Source organism: Pogonomyrmex barbatus, unplaced genomic scaffold, assembly GCF_055798465.1.
Source record: "Pogonomyrmex barbatus isolate J1 unplaced genomic scaffold, ASM5579846v1 scaffold15, whole genome shotgun sequence".
In the NCBI taxonomy this organism is placed as follows: Eukaryota; Metazoa; Arthropoda; class Insecta; order Hymenoptera; family Formicidae; genus Pogonomyrmex; species Pogonomyrmex barbatus.
This window is the reverse complement of record NW_028297111.1, coordinates 3,337,826-3,361,677: the sequence shown is the minus strand read 5'-3', so window position 1 is coordinate 3,361,677 and position 23,852 is coordinate 3,337,826. Positions and strand designations below refer to the sequence as shown.

General features: G+C 34.9%; 2 protein-coding genes across 3 annotated transcripts in view; one reads left to right on the top strand and one right to left on the bottom strand.

Annotated features, from left to right (window-relative positions):
• Window positions 1–23,852, top strand: part of Cow (Proteoglycan Cow) — a 157,253-nt gene that overhangs the window by 108,385 nt on the left and 25,016 nt on the right. For both annotated transcript variants that reach the window (XM_089073294.1, XM_089073293.1), the window contains exon 2: window positions 10,172–10,229. In XM_089073294.1, the coding sequence (XP_088929420.1) occupies window positions 10,172–10,229 (58 nt within the window). The remainder of the gene's footprint in view (window positions 1–10,171; window positions 10,230–23,852) is intronic.
• On the bottom strand, window positions 12,383–18,340 carry LOC148937250 (uncharacterized). The gene has a single exon (XM_089073671.1). The coding sequence runs from the start codon at window positions 18,338–18,340 to the stop codon at window positions 13,748–13,750; it is 4,593 nt and encodes a 1,530-aa protein (XP_088929797.1). The 3' UTR covers window positions 12,383–13,747.

Sequence of the window (23,852 nt, the reverse complement as noted above, 5' to 3'; positions counted from 1 at the left end):
TCATCAGCAATGCCGATGCCGATGCCGATGCCGATGCCGATACCAACAATAATAATTTATATTCCATATTATGTATGAATCGGAGCGTTTTAGAAAATGTGGCGAAGCATTTTGCGAAATGTAGGCGATGTTCTCTCGGTTAGCGCTGCATACGATATCTCTATCGAGAAGATACGACATTTTTGTAGATAAGACATCGCAGACATCGATATTTTACGAATATCTCTCGTAAAACGGCGGCAACTGCTATCACGAATTGTAATTGCTACTGTTTAATTCCGTCGCGCATTTCATTATCCAGTGATGTCCCTTTTGTAAAAATAAAATTCCGTCAAAAAATAAAAATCGCAGTCAAAAATTTAAAATCTGCCTATAAATATAAGAATTATTATAAATATACGAAATATTAGCAAAAAAAAAATACCGAGTAATGGTTCAGGTAAAGGGCAATTACGAATCTGTCAGTATGTCGCGGAATAATATTTAGTATTTCAACAGTACCGTGCTTCAACAATGTTAATGAAAAATGTTTGTAACTAGAACAATTTTGTTAAAAACAGTGAAACGATAAATAAAACGCGACGACGCTACACTTCCATTTATGAAAGAATGTAAAAACTGCATGTTTAAAAAAATATGATATACGGCAGAGAAATGGTTCATAATAAATTTTGCTTATGATAAAAAAGTGAATTATTTTCTACAATTTAGAATAAATTGTAACAATTTTCAGTATTATCTATTTAATTGTAATTGATTACTTATATAAGTTGTTCTTAATTAAAATGAATCTTTTCTTTAATAAAAAGTTATGAACGTGAATATTTCTTAATAATATGTAAAATATTCTTTATGTTAAACTTTGTGTTTTTATACATTACATTATTTAATAATTGTCACATTTTGGACCGTATTTTATATATATATATATATATATATTACATGAAAAATTATTGCCATTTTATAGGAAATGTACAAAATATATCAATCTTTTAAATAAAATATTTATTCCGTACTTAAATTTCCGTCCGTTATATTTTCTACCGAAAGGAAGGAATATGCCTTTTCTGCCGAAATATCCTTGTTTATTAAATGAAAATATTCAAATGATATTTCTTACTTACCTGTTTTCTCACTCCGGTAATATCACTGGAGTTTGAAGCTTGCAAGTTTTCGCACTATAATATAACGATACTATGGCACGTTAAGTTTACACCATGAGTCGAATAAAATGGCCATAAGCGCTAAGGATCTTGGCTGTGATATCGCTACGCTAACACTAATCCTTACATGAATTCTTGTGTGAGCTTATCTGTAAGAAACTACGCACAAAGTTTTACACAAATTGCAAATGTTTATTTTTCGTATCTTTTTGATTAAGTTTTCTTCATCTAAATCTCATATTTGTTATCATAAGATAAAAATTTAAACGTATTTCTTTGACTATTTGAGTGTATATTTTAATGTAGATTTTATATGGATTTACATGGATTATAAATTGTCTAAAGCAAGTTTTATAACAAAATTTAATATATATTTGTAGTCTAATTCTTTAAATGATTTATGTTACACGACATATAGAGTTCCATTCTGAATATGCTGAATAGAAATTAAAAATGTCTAAATATGAATTTTAGGATAAAACGCCACAATAATTTGCAAAAATAATAATCTTAAACAAAATATCTATTAAATTGTTGCAAATTGTTAAGCTTTTCGTGACGTCTTGATAAAAACGTCTTCGATTTCTTCTTTGAAGGTCTTGAAGATCTTTATTATCGAAGCCTGCGCGTTTTGGGGCATGATGGAAATAATATTTATAGGTTCGTATATAATCTACAGGCCGGTACAGCAAACTGAGGGATTCGCATCGCGCGACTACGAGTCAATTCACGCAGCCTTTGAAGAGCTTTAAGCGGGTGTTAATCGGATAGAGAAGTTTCCGCAGCCATGCAGATTTAGCGTCCGCGCAGTTACGAACGAATAAGCGAACGAGCGAACGAGCGAACGAACGAGAGCGAATGCGCGAACGAACGGACGGACGGACGGACGGACGGACGGACGGACGGACGGACGGACGGACGGACGGACGGACGGACGGACGGACGGACGGACGGACGGACGGACGGACGGACGGACGGACGGACGGACGGACGGACGGACGGACGGACGGACGGACGGACGGACGTACGTACGGATTCCATGCTCTTGGCTGCGTTTCAAAACCGTTCCGTAACCCTCGAGGGCCGTTGCAATCGAGGACCCGCAGCCGATTAACCTAAATCCTCGCTATCCTTTTTGCAATTCACGCGAGCCGCGATGGGAAAGCGAGATTCGCATTTCCGCGCTCGCCCGATCGAAAGAAACTGATAATGGGCGTGGCACAAGGAAACGATTTTCTTCTATCTCGTAGGAACAATCAGTTCTTAAGTTGTAAAGCAAACTCATGTGAAACTCCGTATTCGCTAATAATACAGATGCTTTATTGAAAATTATCACGTGCAACTGTGAAAGTATCATTAAAATAATTAACGCTTTTACAATATCTACTTCGAAAGCTCATATTTCAATCAAAAACGATATTTGATTGATGTTTGCAATATAATTACAAAAGTTACACAAAATTAATTAAGGAATCATAATATATTAATAATATGAAAATAAGCTGTATAAATATTTTCATACTTAAATCAATAAAAAAAATTTTACAATCTTGTAGACTCGAAGATTCAGTTGCGCTTGCGTGAATTTATCGCAGCTGTAGAGTCTCTTTTTGAGAAGAAAACCTCAGATTTAAATTAAATGCATATACGCGATTACTTTGGAAATAAAGACAGTAAAGTCACATTTTTGCGCTTGACGAAATTCACGGCAAAGGAAGGACCGAGTACAAGAGTGGCTAATTGCTAAAGTTTCATGAGCGTCCATGTTCTTTTTTTCTTGTTGTAGCGTTCTTGCGTCACATTTTCTCCAAGGGTCCGAGATACCTAAGCGATATATAGGAAAAAAAGCCAGATTATTCATTCGGCTGGAATGGAAAAGTTCGTTCAACTTCTTTTCCGCGAGGCAGTGTTTTTAAAATGGATTAACTCGTCGATTGAGCGAATTGAGCTCGTAACTTCGAAGCACAGTACACAATCGATCGACAAACAGATTCTATTGATCCTGTTCTTTGTAGATAAGAACAAGATGGATAAGTAAAATATATAATTATCTTTAGGGCTTCATCATAGATGCATATTTTATAAAAACTCGATACAATTTCAATTATCTAATACCGTATGAAACGTATAATATATTTATGTTTAATTCTACCGTACCTCCAAAGTCTTAAACTCACTTTAGATAATTTCTAATTTGCCTCAGAATAAAATCTAAAATAAAATTCTTTTTATTATTTTATATGTTGTATTATAAAAATATGTGAAAAATTAAAATATATGAAATGTGCTATTAAAAGACATAGATAGACGCTAATATTTATTGAAATACGGCATATAAAATTATAAATAGAATTGTATCTTGAAATTTGACACGAATTATAAGTTGTTTAAAATTTTACTAACAATGAATATAAGAATAAACTAATTGCACAATTTACGCTATTGGACGCAAAGCTGCACACAATAATAAATGGTAGTGTAAAGATCGTTAAGAATTAATTACCTCGTGAAAGTTAACGAATATGAAAAAGTGTGACATTTATATTTTAACATCGACGAAAGACAAAAATAGCGTAATATTAATTAATCATTTGAATATCAATATTTTTTAAAAATTATCAATCTATTTTTTTCTTTTCTATTTAAAATTATCAACGAAAAGATTCCTGAGGTTACTAACACTCGTCACGATTTATGAAATTGTTATTGCATATGATCCATGCTTTCCTTTATTTTCATGATTTCATATGAATTTGAATATTATTTATTACTATGATATGATAGTACTGTGCCAGGAGATAAATATGATTTAATAACGTTTACTCTAACAATCAAACGCGCTATGGCCTATACGCAGTCGTACTACGAGTGATTGCGGTGCTATTGGCAATTTTCAAGTGGAATCTGCTAGAACATCGTGTTCGAATGGGCAGATCTTCGATTTTACATAACTGTATAAAATTTCTACAGCTGCAAAGCGTACCGCGTACGCGATTTCGATGGCATTAGAAACGGCGACACGTAGCCGAGGTGAAAAGCTCGTTTCGTTCGAATTGATTTAATTTCGTTCGTCTCATGGTTTAAGCCGCTTCCGTCCAAAGGTAACCTCACAAACTTCAAAGGCCGTTTCGGCGGCCGCTCATAATTCATATGTAGCCATGTGCGAGGAAAAGTGGCGAATTATTCCGGCTGGAGAGTAATGGAATTACAAAGCGGGTGGTTATGCATTCGTGCAGATGCATGCGATTGTGGTGGCGCGCGCGCGCGCGCGCGCGCGAGAGAGAGAGAGAGAGAGAGAGAGAGAGAGAGAGAGAGAGAGAGAGAGAGAGAGAGAGAGAGAGAGAGAGAGAGAGAGATGCGGATGTCAGTAGACGCCTACGTTTTGTTAATGAACGCGATGGAGAGCTGCCCTTGTTGCATTTGCCAAGCTGCAACTAGCTGCAAGTTGGACATTTATTTCTCTCGCGTATCGCGCAACGTTTATTACGGCAACGCGATACTATATGCAGCGAAAGAAGACATCTAATAGTAATCCGATGAACATATATATATATTGATGTCTCTAAAATTTTAGATACCTATTTATATCTAATAGACCGTCTGTGTCTTCATAATTTTAAAACAGCTTATATATTTCTCATTATTTTACAACGTTAACCTCGAGTCTTCGTCCGTTATAATATTGCATATTTATCTCTATCTTATCTCGTGGTACAGCATACTCGTACGTATAAAAACAGTTGGTTAAAAACCGTCGCATTTCCAGAATAAATATGTGGATTGTATCCTACGGCGTATTTACTGCAACGTCTTATTAGATATACGGTATCAAAAATTGTGGAAAAGATGGCATGTATTCCAATGGAAAAAGATATAAATTAAAAAAATATAAGTTAAATAATAACTAAAAGATATAAAGTAAATATTGTATTTATAAGTAATACAGATAATCATACGCAACATTTATATAAATGAATAAGTATTTGTACAAGAAATATACAAGACACACTCTGGTACATGGTGCAAATGATTTATTTCTTCCGGATAAATCTTAAAGTCTGGCTTGTAGAAACGATCGCGGTTTTATAGCAGCATCCTTTGGACGTAAATTAATACATTTACGATATGTTATAAAACTCTTTACGACAGCGCGATATTCTTGCACCAAACGATAGTTATGTGTTTTATTTTGCACGCGATCAGTTCGCGGTAAGGCCGACTTTTCGAGTCGCATCTCTCTCCTCTGCTCTTCTTTCGACATTTTCCGCTTTATCCGGCTCATTTTCAACTTTATCCGGCATTCGATAAATTTAACAATAGTAAAAGCTGGAATTCACCGCAGTTTCCCTATTTGTTGGCAAATTTACGCAATTGGATTAGGGTATGTTTTATTTACTACGTGAACTTTATGGGGATCTTTTATTGTAGTTCAAATTAGACAATAAAATATTTATTTATCGTGAAAGAATATTGCATTAATAGAATTAATTCATATAAACAAAACAATTTATCATTTGTTAATAATTTTACTATAAGATTAAGATATAATATTAGAGTTATGAAAGTAGAAACTCTTTTTATAAAAATTTATTTTTGTAATAAGGATGTTATTATGCTCTTATTTAATAGTATTATTTTATATATATATATATATATATATATATATATATATATTTATAAATTTATAAAAAGAATATAATAGGAAAAAAAATGTATTTCACCAAAATAACATATTTTAGTACATCTTACACAATTAACTAGTAAAAACAAATATAACTAAATTGCTACAGATTCAATGATTGCCTAAATAAAGCGAAGACGACTGTCGATGAAATTATGCAAATTGTATCGCACCGTGAGTTTTAACGCGTTCCATTTCGCTAAACATTTCACGAGAAGGCCAATAAAATAATGCGCCGCAATAAAACGACAGAAAGACCGGGCGAAAGCTTTGTAAAGTAGTGAACTATTTGTCAGACGCGGTTCGCAAGGATAAAGTAGGATGTTAGATACGTCTGCGCGGACGGAGAGAAAACGTATCGCTGCGTATTCGTCGCGCCGAGTTTTCGACAGTCGTTGAAAATTCGGAAAATTTATATCTCAGTCTCCGAATCAATTATTATTTAAAGTTGGACTTTGGCGTTCCTTCCAACTTGTCGTGATCGATTGGTGACGATTGGTGATCGATCGCTGATTTTTATTTTTCAATTTTCGCGAAACGTCATCATCTCGCTCTCCTCTCAGGTGTACATACGTGTACCTGCTACATACGTACCTGCGCCTGTAAAACGCGACACAACCAGTGAGTACCATCATCCGATACTCGACGATCCTATTTTTCATACAGCTCGTAATTTCACATAACAACGCTCCGCAGCTTTTATTTTCGCAGAACTTTTTGTCGGACTTTCAGTCTCTCATCCTCATCCAGCGAAAGCCTCTCCATATTTCGCGCCATTCATTTTTGCACCGGCTACGAAATAACGCGTCGTCGCGCGTTGTGTTTTCATTTCTCGCCGACGCCACCTCGCTCGCACGAGACGTACAACTGTTTACAGCGGCCATTTGTTCGGGGCAACGTTCGGCGCACGTTATACGTGCCATTTATTTTCGCGAAGCGCGGTTTGTCGCGCTTCCTGTCGTTCCATTCCCGTAATTCCGCAGAACGAATGCAATGCCATGATTGCAATTAGAGAGAACTAGCGATATCATCTAATTATACCCGATTTGTAAATTCACAGATGCTACAAATTGAGCCTACAAACTACAAATTTTAATTCGTTTAACTGAAATCGAAATCGAAAATTTTATAATTATCCTCATCAGGTGTATATAAAACATCTCGCACCAATTGCGAGAATTCGAGAATTCATCTTGAAAACTCATCTTGAAAACTCGAACCCAGTTCGACTCTTTTGAAAGAAACGATTTTAAACCGCGCGTACATTTCATTTATAAAATATAAAATATAAAATGTACAAATTACACGACTTTGTGCATGCATGCTACACGAGAGATGTGGTTAAAAAAGTTAATCTGTCTCGCAAAGGATCGAGAGAAACCAACCAGGAAATAGATATTTACGTAATGTGTATGAATTCTTCTGCTTATGCTTTTCTTACAACCAGTGTTGCCTTTTTTCCGCCTGTGAGAAAAGCATATGCGAAACTGTTTGTGTACTTCTCAGAGAAAATACACTATGATATAACTTTTTTGCGTTATTTTATGTTTTTTACAAATAACAACAGCATAAAAATATTAAGTTACTACATATTTTAATATTTCGCGGAAATCGCGGAACTCGCAATGTAAACCGTAATTTTAATTATAAGAATACTAAGTTAAAGAAAGAATAGTATAGAATAGTAAAAGTATTAATTCACAATATCATGAATAACAATGAGAAAAAAAATGTATTTCAATGAAATATCAAATGTCTTATCAAATAACAGAATTGCAAACTAAATCGATTATAGGATATTTTATCTTTACTTTTGGATATCATACATATTTTATTAGACAAGAAATATAAAAGTTAACTATTTAAAGAAGAATTTATGATATTAAAATAGAATCTTATTTATTATTTTTTATGTGATGTGTGACATATATTTGATATATATTTTGATATATATTTTATATGTGTATATTTAATTTAATTTAATTTAATTTAATTTAATTTAATTTAATTTAATTTAATTTTTAAGACTCTTACTGGTTCACCATAATCATCTTGAATCATCATTATGACGTTAGCAACACTTCACCGGGTGAACCTGGCACCCGACTTTCGAAAAATTAACTTTTTTATATGGAAACAGTTAGTATGTAGTCGATTGTAGCCGAACGTAGTCAAAAGTTATAACAATTTAAACAAATGGCCAAGAGTGAACATTGTCATTTTTTAAGATAGCGCAAATCTGCTTGCGTAGTCTTTTTTTTTAGAATCGACTGCGGATTTAAAATATCTTAATGTCGGGTTAATAAGGGTCATTTTTTTAAATTTTGATATCTTTTAATCGATTTAACTACAAACGAAATTACTACAAACATTACTACAAATTGTTACTACAAACAACTACAAACAAACTACATACTAACTGTTTCCATATAAAAAAGTTAATTTTTCGAAAGTCGGGTGCCAGGTTTCACAGAGAGATGTTAGCAGCGAGAAAACATATAATGAAACGATCAAGATGACTGCGATGAATCAACAGGACTTTCAATTTTTTTCTCCTGGCCGAACGTTAGTGGGCGCGCACGATATTGAGTGCCGCATCATAAATTTATTATTTGGGAGTTATAATAATTGGATAAATAATTGGATAATCATAAAAACAAGTAAAATATATTTATAATAAAATATAATATTTAACTATAATAATAAAATTTTGTGTTTACTTTCTTATAAAAATAAAAGTTTGGTTAGATATAAATAAATAGAAAATTAAAAATAAGATAATTGTTTTAAAAATAAAGTTCATCAATTTAAAATCATAGAAAAACATAGAAAAATAATAACAATGTTTTTACAAGATAATATATAGATATAAAATAAACTATTAAAATTAACTAAAATAAAAAAAAATAAAATAAAATCAACTAAAATCAATTATTTCTTTTTGTATGTTATCTTTCTGCATCTCTCCAAGTATTTACAGAATACCTCTCAATTTAGAATATTTTTGAGACTTATGATAGAAAACTTAGGACAGAATTTGGATCCAGGATGTCTAAAATTGTTTCAAAATTCGTGTTATTTGAACTCTTTAAAACATAACTCTAATCTAAAGAGATATTAAGTATTAATGTGGATAAAAATAAATTAAAATATGAGGAATGGTTCAACATCTTGCGTTATTATAATTATTTATATAAGCAAGATTTTACTTACGTTCTGAGGCGCGCGCGGCAAAACGTGTCTTACTGATTTTTAAAGTGGATAAAGAGCTAATCACTTAATAGGAAAAATGCGACAGTTGCGCTGTCTTATGATTGAGAATGTTAAATGAGGAAATACAAAATACAGAAAGTCGGTAATAGAAAAAAGATGCATGCATTATCAATGATTTTTCAGAAAAACGAATTTTGTGGCCACTCGGTGCCACGGTGCGCTCGGTTAAAGGTTAAATATTTTTCGTATTGCAAGATACGTAATTATAAATAATTATAAATTTAAATTATAAAAGAAATTATAATTACAATTAGAATATACCGTTTTACTGTTTAATGGAATATATTTAAATAAATATCTTTTGTGTTTTCCTTATCATTATTATTACAATACATCAATCTTACATGTAACATATTGCAATGTTGTATTCGATGATTATCGTACAATAATAGTTCTTACACTCTCGTAAAGATTTGATCGATGCCAAGCGAAAATTGTTCTACGCAGCTACAAGTGAAATATTCTTTCTTTGATTTCTTTGAACTACGTCATTTTATCTAGCCTTAGTAACTTACAACCGACAATCTTTACAATGCGGTCAGCAATCTACATTTCGGGTATTTTCTCAGTGCTACCTTAGATGTTATCCACAAATTTTGTGTATATATGTGTTATAAACTAGCACATGAACTATCACGCGAGCTCTCGCAAGCTCGTACCCTTCTATCCTCCTGGCCCCGACATATCTCTTCAAACTTTACCTCTGACCTCGGCCTGAACTTCGAGCATACAGATCGCGCGTTCTTATTTTACCAGGCAACCCTGAATTTTGTGCACGTGACGAGCGATCGTTCGTCATATTCTCCGTTCACGTGCATACATACTATATATATATGTACCGACAGCTTTCATATCCACTGTGCCAATCGAACTACACTTTGGCGTAAAACGCCACTTACCTTTGATTCTATCGACGATGCGAAAATAACGACCTTCAACGAGTCTATAAGTGTGCTTATCCTGTCCTGTTATATCCAAAAATAAAATTTAAATAGCGTATAGATGAATATATATGAAATTGATCTTTCTAACGTATCAATTTTCTTCTTTTTAGGATGACCCTCGCATAATGAAGATTGGAGATAAGAAACGTTGGATACATGACCCGAATAGTAAGTAACATTATTGAAAATATCTATATTAATCTAAATTTATAATTTTGTATAATTTGGAAATGTATTATTATAAAAAAATAGGTAGATAAATGTGGCAGGATCTTTAGTGTCAATTAATCCTTTTAACTTGTTTGGATTTATGATAAATAAATTCGAGAAAACATATTTGATTTTCATTGCTAACCTATTTATTTAATTATTGTGATAAATATTACCACATGCCTCAGCGAATTGGTTAAGATATCCGTTCCGAATAGTAGAGCAACTCTTGTCTCATTAATTAATTTTAAATTATTTCTTTTATATATTGAAATTAACTCTTATCTTCCCTTTGTATTACCTAAAAATAATATAAATCAGAGCAAACATTCTTAAATTGTCCAAGTACAATTTTGTAGAATTTTGTAGAATAATATAAGAAATTTCTTAAAAATCAGAACGTGGATAATTGGAAATAATGGAAATAATCAAACATAAGACTCTTTTTTTTAAAAAGAGTGCTTGCTTTTGATATTGTGCGAGGATTTTGTATAGAATCCCTCTTTCATGCATTTGAAATATGTATGACGGTAAAGTGTAACATTTAACAAGCTGTAGTTTAATAAATATTCGATATGATTATCGTTTGATATTCGCATGAATAATTGGCATTGTCGTTGCATTGATTCGTCAATCGAATTGCGTTAGGGCGCGTCAAATGAATTTCATGCGGCATGTATCCCCTCGGGTGTGTCGGGATCGTCGGGCACGGTGTCATCGCTCGCCTTTCGAATGCCTCGCGATTTTTCACCCTTGCCGAGTAATACACGCTCGCGAACTTTTCGCGCCGGGAGAATCGTAAAGCCGGATATACGTACGATCGGTATGAATTCGAATGGAATTTCTGCACCCGTCAGCTAGTTCGCTTGGTGAAATGTGATATTTATCACGAGCATTGCCACTAAATTCCCCAGAAAATTCCAAATATTACACACACGCACACACACGCACGCACACACACTTCGCGTGCGCGGCCAAATATATCGTGAAAATCTGGAGTAAAAACCGGAACTATAGATGATTGTGAAAATGACATGAACATTCCCGACAAGAATATCATGCAGCGAGCATGACGTATTCGTGTATAAATGTTATTTAAATAAATATTACATAAAATTTCGAAATAGAATTCTCGAATTTGGGATTTTATGAGAGTATCATTAGTTCTATGCTATCAAATGCATTATATATAAGCTCACAAAACCAACTCACAAATATTGGAAATTATGCTGAAAATTATGATTAATAATTCTTCTGATTTTTCTGATGGTTTTATGTTATGTCTATTTAATATACTAAATAAATTTTGAAAAATAAATGCATGACATGTATTTAAGAAAAAATTAACGAAGTTATATGATTGTCGTGAATTAAAAATTGAAAATCAAATTTATAATTTGCAGGCAGACGTCAAAATTAACCGATGAATAAACGAAAGAGAATTGCTTCGAATAGATTTAAATTGTAAAAAGTGTAAAATTGTAAAATTGTGCCAATTGTAAAAAAGATCGTTTTTGCATGTCGCCTTTTTAAATGTTCTTGAATAGCGTCGTCGTTTAAAATACTAGATTTACTTCGCTAAAGATCTGTCTCTCTCTCTCTCTCTCTCTCTCTCTCTCTCTCTCTCTCTCTCTATATATATATATATATATATATATATATACATATAACGGGGTGTCCTACAACTCGCGACCGAAATTTTTATGACATATTCCTGACTTAAAAATAATACAAAAATTCTAATACAAAAATGCCTATAATAGTTTTTAAACAGCGATTAAAGTCGACATATCATAGACAACCTTTGTTGTATGATATGTCAAATTTTGACAGTTCGTTATATGATTAAATACAACGCATAGGCAATGTACTTATTTTCTATGCTTAGATATGATGCAATTAATGAAATATTTCATTATCATTGTATTTCAATGTTTTATATATATATAAATATTATAAAAAGATTGTTTTTGCATGTCGCCTTTTTAAATGTTTTTTATTTGAATAGCGTCGTTATTTAAAACACTATTAGATTTATTTCGCTAAAGATATTTATATATATATATATATATATATATATACGCCATTAGCAGGATGGATTTATTAATAAAAAATATAATCCTATTATAACACAGATATATTCCAAGAAAAGTAGAGAATAAATTTATAGAGGATGCATTTATCCTAATTTTTGTGCTGTGATGTTACTTTTGTTATATTTTTCTTTTGTTTTTCTTTTCTTTTTTCTTTCAAATTACCTATGATACATCGTGTATATTATTTAGATGCGTAATTCTTTTTAATTTATAAATGTTATTCTTTTTAAATCATTTATACATTGACATACTACATACAAATTATAGAGATAATTATGCATACTTTTGTTTGCCTGTTTAACTGTAATTATCTAAACATTAATAAGGATATTTTATTTTTAGAATTTTGATATATTTATCGCTCAATATTATACAATAAAAGTATAAAATAGGAATTTCAAATCTCTCTCTCTCTCTCTCTCTCTCTCTCTCTCTCTCTCTCAAATGACGCTAAAATTCTTTCAATTATAAAAAAAAAAATTTTAAATAAGGCTTATTTTACGGAAGATGAAATATACCATGATAATCTTGAAAATGCTTGTAAGTACTAATTTTTTATATTCTTTTATGTTTTATAATTGATTTAGACTATGTCTAAATGTTGCATTATGCATATTTATTATAATATATAACTATAATATGTACATAATTATAATTGATATTATGTATTATACCATACAATATATAAAGAGCATGCTACGCACAACGTGACGTGAAACTTTATTGATACGATCGCCAATGCTCGTCATAATCAACTGAATAATTCCGTTCACCGTAATTAATAATGAGCGAATATTATATGAATGTCCGAAACGTGAATATATATACGTGAATATAATCTAGTCGTGAAGACCTAATGTTAAAAACGCCCTATTATCGAAAATATATTCTATCTTATATTTATATTGGGCAGTGATATATATTATTTTGTAAAAAAATAACTCAATATAATTTGTCTTATTTTTAAATCAAAGCAGTTTCATTTTTTCACATGTATAATTTAATATCATAGAATTTTCAACATTTGTCGCGTGAATAAAAGATTTTTTTTTTAAGCGAAGTGTACGGGCTTGTAATAGATAATTGAATCGTTTCTCCAACTAACTTCTTTATTGCGTATTATTACAATTGCTCGCTCGCTTACTCAATCTCGACTTCTTTTCTTTTCGCACGCTTGTCTATTTATATAATATCAAATATTACCCTACCTAATAAACAAATGACACGTCGTGATCTCTCATTTGTTATCTCGTGGTCGCAAGTATATCGAGTTATAATATATATCGAGTTCGCTGACGATTCGAGGCAACAGTTATAGATTAAATTTATTTTTATTATTTAGTCACCAACATCCCGCCCACCAATTAATCCTGATTAATTTTATTTTTCATCGATAGGCAATTTACAAATTTTAGTGACTGGACGCTTGATAACATTACTTTCGGTTTGAATAGTTAACACGCGAACCTTTTTATCAACTCCCGGATGAAGTTCGATTATTCTGCCAAGTTTCCACTGCAGGGGTGGCATATTGTCGCTTACAATTAAGACTATGTCATTAACAGCTAGATTTTCTCTTTCGATCGTCCATTTGCATTTGCCCTGCAATGACGTTAAGTATTCAACACTCCATCGCTTCCAAAAATGTTGAGTTATGCGCTGAGTCAATTGCCATCTGTCAAGTCTGTTAATAGGAACATCTAATACATTTATATCTGGCAAACTAATAAGCGGTCCCCCTATTAAAAAATGTGCGGGCGTCAAAGCCTGTAAATCGTTAGGATCAGAGGACAATTGACATAGCGGTCTTGAATTTAAGCAAGCTTCAATTTGAGCTAAAACAGTCATAAATTCCTCGAAAACGAGTCGCGTTTCGCCAACAACTCTTTTTAAATGGTATTTACACGATTTTATTCCTGCTTCCCAAATACCACCCATGTGAGGCGCATGGGGGGGAATAAATTTCCATTCTATTCTTTGAGATGTACAATATTCCTCTATCGATTTGGAAAACGTTCTGATTGTCCGATACAATTCCTCAAGCTCTCTTTTTGCGCCGACGAAATTAGTGGCATTGTCGCTATAAATTTTTTGCGGATAACCTCGTCTGCTTACAAAGCGGCGCAATGCAGCCAAGAACGCACTCGATGTCAACTCACTGACTGCTTCTAAATGAACCGCTTTAGTCGAAAAGCATATGAACAACGCAATATATGATTTGCGACTTCTTTGTCCTCGGCCCTTACTCGCAACCGTAACAATAGGGCCAGCGTAATCAATTCCTACTATCGAAAATACTCGCTGATAAGCGGTAACTCTATCCGGTGGCAACGATCCCATTATTTGATCTGACAACCTTGGCTTAACCCTGAAACACGTTACGCATCTCCTTGTTATTCTACGAGCAGTGTTGCGGCCGTTCAAAGGCCAAAATCTTTCCCGAATTGAAGAAAGCAAAGCTTGTGGACCGGCATGTAGCATACGACAATGTTCCCGTTCAAATAATAATTCCACAAATCGACATCTTGCCGGCAGCAAAATCGGATGTTTTTTGTCATGATTAATAGCAGATCTCTGCAACCTGCCGCCCACCCTGAGAATCCCGTCGTTATCTAAAAATGGACTCATATGGGCAAGCGCGCTGTTTCTATTTACGCGATCGTTATTTAAGTCATCCAACTCCCTTGTAAAAAATTGCTCTTGAACATGTTTAATTAATTTTAATTGCGACAGATGCAAATCCCTCACGGATAAGTTATCAAAATTGCGGTTCTCGAAATTGTTTCTAGAATTCGTAATGAATCGATAACACCAAGCAAGTACTCTTTCGATTTTGGTTAGTGACGAAAATTTAGAAATCATTGTTTCGATTATCGACTCGGAATTAGCTCGAGCAACAAAAACTCGCATATTTCCCTTCTCTTCCGATTGTATGATATCCAATTCCCGATCGGAAAGTTCGCCCTTGCCTTGACATGGCTCTTTGAATTCCGAAAGCCACGGTGGACCTGTCCACCACAATGAATTGCTATGAAAATTGTCAAAATTGATGCCTCGAGAGATTAAGTCCGCGGGATTTTCTGTGCCTGCAACATGCCCCCAATGACTGCTAGGCAGGATAGATTGGATTTTGCTGACCCTATTACCGACAAATGTTTTCTGCCGACTCGGTTCACCCGCGATCCACGTAAGAACAACTGACGAATCGCTCCATGCATAGATTTTATGAATCCCAATAGTCAACGACTCACGAACAATCCGCATCAAATCGACCAACAAAACGGCTCCGCATAACTCCAACCGCGGGATGGTTAATTTTTTAACGGGCGCCACGCGTGATTTAGCGCATAACAATCTCGACGAAACTCGATTTGCATCATCAATTGCTCGCACGTAAATACACGTACCATAAGCTCGTTCTGATGCGTCACAAAACGCATGCAGACTGATATGCACCGGATTTCGAACGCCCACAACCTGTCTCGGTATTCGCGTTGTATGAATTTTACTTAGATCTCGGACATACTCCAGCCACATCCGGCACAAATCCGCCGGTAAATCGTCATCCCAATCAAGATTCATTTGCCACGTGAATTGCATTATCAATTTTGCTTTTATAATTATTGGACTCGCCAAGCCCAACGGATCGAATAACTTTGAAATTGCAGACAATACGCTTCGCTTTGACTTCGCATTATGTGTGACTTGAGATTCGAATCGCAATTCATCGCTGCTCGGTTGCCATCGAATACCTAATGTTTTCGCTACATCTCGCTCATCAGTTATAGCCTGAAAGTCAGTCTCATCATCAATTTTATTTGTTTTAAGGATTAATTCGTTATAATTTGATCGCCACTTATGTAATTTGAATTGTCCGAGCTTTAATAATTCTGTCAATTCTTTAATTAAAATATTCGCTTCATTAATATTATCTACTCCTGTTAAAATATCATCAACGTATAAATCTTGAAGCAAGACTCGTGATGCTTGAGGATACTGACTTTCAGCCTCACTCGCCAATTGTCGAACGCTCCTTATTGCTAAGAATGGTGCACAAGATTGTCCATAAGTTACTGTGTTTAGTCGATATTCTCGAATTGGCTCGTCTGGCGAAAAGCGCCATAAAATTCGCTGATAATCCCTATCATTCTCATCGACGAGGATTTGTCGGTACATTTTTTGTATATCGGCTGTAATTACCACTGAATGCGCTCGAAAACGTAAAATAATATTAATTAGTGGATCTTGTAAAGTAGCCCCCACCATTAATGTGTCATTTAAAGATAAACCTGAGCTAGTCTTAGACGAGGCATCGAAAACAACGCGAAGCTTCGTGCTAATAGATGATTCGCGATAAACGCCGTGATGAGGTAAATAAACAGCCTCGCTTGTCATAGCAGTTCTCGGAACGACGGTCATATGCCTTAAACTTATGTATTCTCGCATGAATTCTATATATAACTGCCGATACATGTTATTACTTCGAAATTTACGTTCCAAATATAGTAATCGTCTTTCCGCAATCGATCGCGACTCGCCAAGCTTATGTTTGTTGTCTCGGAAAGGCAATCGGACAACGATTCTGCCCTCTGTGTCTCGCGTATGAGTGCCTTTAAATATTTCTTCGCATGCTCGTTCTTCACTTGATAAAATTGCATTATCGCGACTCGAACAATCCTCGATTTCCCAGAATTTAATTAAAGATTTATTTAAAGAGCTCTGCGTAACTAAACAATTGATTTGACTAATTCCTTCCCTTTTTATATATTGTGCTGGGATTCGACCTGAAATAATCCAACCGAATTTCGTATTCTGTAATGTAGGCAAATCATTTCCGAGCTCAACCCTTGTAGGTTCTAATAACTTTAAAAAGAATTCGCTGCCCAACAGCATGTCGATCTGACTCGGACGGTGGTATTGCGGATCGGCTAAATCTAACGTGTCGGTTATTGAAAAGGCATCACTATTAACTGCCACCGAAGGCAGTTCTCTAGTGATCCTCGGCACTACCAAACAAAATGCAGATAATAGATACGTGGTTATTCTTGATTTTATCGTTACTTGACATCCGTGATTTATCGTACAAATTGAACTACCAATGCCCGAAACTGCCTCGTGAATGTCCTCTAATTTTAAATTTAATTTAGCACAGGCTGCTCTTGTTATAAAATTCGCTTCGCTCGCGCTATCAAGAAGAACGCGAATAGGTTGATCGAACATGTTCGAGTCTTTTACGTATACTATTGCCGTTGCCATTAAAATTTCGCCAAATCCCGCGCGATTCGTTGTGTGATGTACCGACAAATTAACGCTTGCTTTTTTGTTTTTGCGACCTTCTCCGCTAACCGCTTCAATGTTTGAAGTAACCTTGTCTACTCGAGGCTCTTCTTGTTCTGTATGACACAATGTATTATGCCTCCTCGCGCATTGTCGACAGGAACTCGCTCTACAAGCGCTAACAAAATGATCGTTCCGTAAACAATTAAAACAAAGCTTCAATCGCTTGACTTCGTCAATTCTTTCTCGCACAGACAGATTTAAAAATCTTTCACACGAATATATTAAATGAGGACCGCCACATATAAAACAGCGCCCGATGACTGTTGACACGGCTAAACTTACAGTTTGATTATTTCTAGATGTCCTTGCCTCGTTTCTTCCTGCAGATCTTGAGGCCTCGTTTCTTCCAGCGACTCTCGAATTGTCAATCCTCCCTAACGACCTCGGTGTTTCACTGCCTCGTCTGGAGTTCGCTGCCACTCCTCCATAGTTCGATTCCTCTCTGTGGAATGCGCTGCCCAGTCGATCAAGCATTTGCACACGTCGCTGTAAAAAGTTAAATAATAAATCGATTGTAACAGTTTGTCGACCTTCCATACTCTCTTCCCAGCGGCGCCGAGTAACTCTGTCCAGCTTCTCCTCCACCATATATAATATCAAAGAGTCCGCCCATGTTTCGCTGGTGGACTCCATGGATTTTACAATTCGAAGATGTTTCTGGAAATGATTAATTAATTCTTGAATATCAACGGCTGATCATGGCAGTTTGACTCTGGCATCAATTTGTGAACCATTTGAACTCAACGCTCTAATTACTTCCGTTTGCTGCTCTATCACTTGTGCAAGTGATTCGCCATCGTTAGTTGTACTTACAGTCGGTTTAATTGCAGCAGCCCATCTCGACAATGTTGCACTCAATTCTACGTATCGTTCTTCAAATACATCGTCTTCTCGTTGATCTTCAATTGGCAGCTCATCCTCCTCGATAACGCATACCAATTGCCGCTGTATTTCGTTAAATTCCTTGTACACTTGCTCTAATTTTTTTGAATATACTGTGACCGTTTCGAAGCTCGGCGTCCTCTGACTTGCGTTTTCCACAAACTTCCAAATATGTGTTTGTTTTGCCTTGATATATCCTCGTTGGCGACGTAATTCTTGCGCGCTCATTTTCGCAGTTGTTTAATCGTTAATCGTAATTGTCAATTGCCTTATTCTCAATCCGGCTCGAAGGACCATGTACGGGCTTGTAATAGATAATTGAATCGTTTCTCCAACTAACTTCTTTATTGCGTATTATTACAATTGCTCGCTCGCTTACTCAATCTCGACTTCTTTTCTTTTCGCACGCTTGTCTATTTATATAATATCAAATATTACCCTACCTAATAAACAAATGACACGTCGTGATCTCTCATTTGTTATCTCGTGGTCGCAAGTATATCGAGTTATAATATATATCGAGTTCGCTGACGATTCGAGGCAACAGTTATAGATTAAATTTATTTTTATTATTTAGTCACCAACACGAAGAAAAAGATAAAAAAGTATAAGCACAAGTCGTGATTACAAGAAAAACGACAAGAGTGATTATATTTGCCGTCAACGATCTGAAAAATAAGGCCATCGCTTTTTAAGTGATTTTTTTTGTGAACATTGCGTGATGAAAAAATTTTCACTAGTTACCGTTTAGTCGCGCGACGATGTCGTAAAATTCGATGCTGTGCCATCTCCATTCCTTTCAATTTTCTTTCTTTGAACTACTAACACATGTGCTATAGTAAATTTTCAAGTGAAGTCACGCTATGAGGGTGTAGTAACGAGGATAGGTTCGATTTCGCACCTCTTAATGCGAAATAGCGTTTAAGGTTCGGCGGAAGCTGAACGATGGAAAGGATAAGACGAGTCGGGTCACGTATTTAATACCCCTTTCCACAAAGTTCTCTCTCTCGCTCGATTTTGCGATGTTATCCGCATTGATCGCCGTTTCCCTTCGGGCGACGAAGCAGGTAGTACACGTCACAGTACACGTTGCATCTTTAATTCTTTAGATCGATTCTTTGATCGATGTTTCCATCAAATGCTCGCGCGTGATCATTTGATCATTCTTTAAGAATAGTATAATTTTCACTCGTTATTGAGATATCCTCCACTGGCATTTCGTATAAATGGTATTTCTGCATTAACGAATTTACATAACAAGTTTAACAAGTCTAGTAACAAAAATTATGCAATGCTTTATCTTAATATAAAGCTATTTATATCTATGCTATTTATATTGATATAATGTGATACGAAATTTTGAAAATTCTAGAAAATTCTAGACAAATATATAGAATAGATTTGAAAATGACAAATTAATGAATGTAAAATTACTTTTATTTGCGAATTATAATTATTTTAATTTAACTTTTGTCGTAAAAGGATTATTTTAATTGTGTACTATAGGAAATTATTTTTAAAAAATTGAAAAAATTTGGAAAAATTACAATATACGATTACAATCATATTACGATATAATATTACAAATATAAATGATAAAATATATAAAAGATTGCAAATACACATCATTTAACATTTAATTTTAATTTCAAGGATAGATTTAATATAATTTACATAATTATTAATTTGGATTGAAGATTTTTTTATTAACGAAAATTACGAAAAAATATGTTATTTTGTTCTTTGACATTTACATAATATTAGATATGGTGAAATAGATTGTTATTTTTAATTTTGTAAAGAAATTATTCGATGAGGGATATAAAAGATATCTCGTTTTATCATGTACAATTGCGTTTTATCATGTAAATTGCACGAAACGGCTATACATGTGATTATGTCTTAATATCATCGTAATTATGCGGTATTTATAATACGGACTCGATGAGATGGCTGATGGAATTCACGATGATCACGCGTACGGATGGCAAGCACAAATGTTGTTTCAACATACGACCGCATGTAATTGGACCTGACTATAATAATAATAATAATAATAATAATAATAATAATAATAATAATAATAATAATAATAATACGATCTTACACGCTTAATGCTCAAATATCTATAATTATTAATCCGATAATATGTATCATAGATACTGAAGAAAGAGTATAGTAAGGATATATTACCAAATAATGCCTACATTGATTATCTTAATACAAATTCGTGTGTTGAATTTATCGCGATTGTTTATTCAAAATACTTGTGCATTTGACATTACGAAATCGTAAATTGAACAATCTTTTATTTTTCTAAAAAAAAAGTAAAATGTTTCTTCTATAAGGGATTAATATTGATATATTATATTGATAAATATTAAGGAGACATGTTGAAATGTGTGAATAATCGCAACGAACGATCGCAGAAGAAACTCGCTGTTGAAAGAGGCGTTCCTATGGAGGCCATAATTCATGCCTAACATCACTGTTAATAGGAAATTTAAATAAAAACGCGTGTCGCGTTTCAAGTTTCCGGCGTCTCTTTCGAGGGACGCTCGTGGGATTTACGAGGCGCGCTTATTACCGCGCGAAATTCCGACCGAGTTGCTGCAACGTCAGCGCGCGACGAATCAATTTCCCCCTCGCGGCACGCGCCGCTTTAATCGTCGCACGATGATACGCATGTATCATTGTCTTTGGCAGGACGCAGTCATCGGAGCGCATGCAAATATGCGTTCGCACGTGCGGTGTGTCGGCACGTCTCAGGACATCGCGCGCGCGCGCGATTACATCCGCCGCGTCGAATGCGAGCGACCCGACCCGCGTTATGTTATCGCCGTCGGTCCTACGACCGTTATCGTACGACCGTTTCGTTGTTCTCCACGCCATTGAACCACCGGCGCTATTAGGCCCGGTCGAGCATTACTTCGAAATACGTGAGTGCGATCGATCGATCGATCGATCGATTCCATGCCGAGACGTTCCAATTCGAAGTGAGCACTGCCGCCACCGCCACCGGTTCCGAGAGCGCATTGTGTCGCGTAATCGCAATCGTATTGTAATGTACGCCGTATAATTCACATTGTAATATCGTCGAGTCGCGCGCGCCGCCGCCCTCGGCACCGTACGATAGATACGCGATTTATGGTATCCGCGGATCCCTCGTGGCGACGATGCTGGTAATGGATGATGAGAGGATCAGCCATCTCTTTCCCTTCCCCCCCCCTCTCTCTCTCTCTCTCTCTCTCTCTCTCTCTCTCTCTCTTTCAATGTCCCATGGTAGCCGTCGATCGCCCTCGTAAATTGTAAGGCACACAGAAAGAACTCCCGCGGCGGTCTCAAGGTAATTTAGGGGACTCGAGTTATTCGCCAAAGAAAGAAGGTAAACGAGGAAACTGGGGAGTTCTTCGCTTCTCTGCCTCTCTTTCCCTTCTCGCATAACCCGAGAATTAACTATATCAGCGATTACGATACGGTAATAGCGAAAGTTAGTCGTTAACGTGACAATGTTGGTCGCCGCAGCAAAGTGAATTTTCAATCATCTTTTATGAACTTTTAAAACAAAAATAGGCCATACGCGATAGCGGCGGCGGCGACGGCGACGATCACAGGAAATAGCTTCAAGTAAATTAGCGCGCTCGTCGAGCGAGCGAATGAGTAAGCGAGTCAAGAAGTCTCGAGATTCGGTCCTTTCTGCAATTATAATATATTCCGTCTTCGTACCACCTGACGTTCGCCTCATACTGCCGCCGCGAAGGTCTTTGTCCTTTTTTCTTCTCCATCCAGTTTTACCTCCTTTCGCTCTTTGTCGCTCTTTACCGTATAATCAACATTACAGCCATTACAGGGAAACAAGGAACGGTCCTACGTCTCTGGTCCTACGTAACTTCTGTTATGCGCAAAACCGTTGTGTCATTACTCAAGACAATTGTTGGTTGTATCTTCTGCCTCTTTTTTTTTTTCAAGAATACTTTTTTTAATTATTTGAGAACTTTGTCATTTTTTCGAGCATACAGAGAACGATGTGAGATCCCATTACCTTCTTATTCTAATTCTTTCACCATTATGCGAAACTTTACTATTTTCATTCATGCAAAGTCTTTTATATCTTACAACGTATTTGCTTCGTAATATAAAGTTTTCGTGACATTTTACATTTTTCTCTCGTTATGTTTGATACATATTGAAAATAGTTATTGATGTAAAAATAGAAATTTTTTATTGGAATCTTTTTTCAAAGAAATTTAAAGATACTTTTTAATGCGACATCTTACATTGATATAAAGTGTAAATAATGTTGGACATCATATTTAACGAGTTCTGAATAACTCTTTTAATATTTTTGCGAGCAATTTTTAATATAATTGCACGCGGTACATATTCTGTCATATTGTCAGAAACATGAACTTGCAGAATATATCTTGTAATCTAATAATAGGTTATTTCATTTTTTTTGCATACGCATATTATATATAATCGAAAAGATTTACATTTCAACAAAATTGTAGCTTTGCAAATTTGGTTGAAATTTCGTTTTACACAGGAAATTAGTATTTGCTATTTTAAATATGATATTCTATAAATATTCTATAAATATATAAATATTCTATAAATTTTATGCAAATATGGATGACTACACTGTTTAATATCCTTTTTTTTTCAAAATCTATGGTTTTATCCTCTTTTTGGATATAATTCTCAATTTTAAGCGTAAAGATTTATGGTAAATGTCAAAATTTACGCTTGAACGAGCTTGAATTCACGAGAGCTTCGTAACCGCGCAATCTTTTAACGGAAGATGCAGCCATCGCGCTCCACCTCAGAATACTACCTCAAATATTTTTCTCAGTCTGCTAGAAAGCCGCTCGCTACGAAACTCTCGACTTTACTGCCGCAAAATCCGGAGTTACGCTCAGCGGATTGGTTCGATCCAACTCAAAAGAACCGCTCGAATACCGCCGCCAAATACTTAGACTGAAAATTCTTCTCTGCTCCTCTTATCGAAGACTGAATGTCTCGTCCGGAGTGACGTGATTTGCTTCTTGATTTGAAATTTTGCATGGAAACACTGTCGAATTACGTTTCTCTCTTTTCCTCTCTCATGTGGAAGAATCGCGATGCGTAACGTTCAGTCCATTAGATAAAATTCACGACAATAGTCCAAGCTAAATTCAACTTAAGCAAACGAACAAATATGGACAACTTGCTTTAACGAATCAACGTGCACGAATTTACATATACGGATACTGTATTTTTTTTT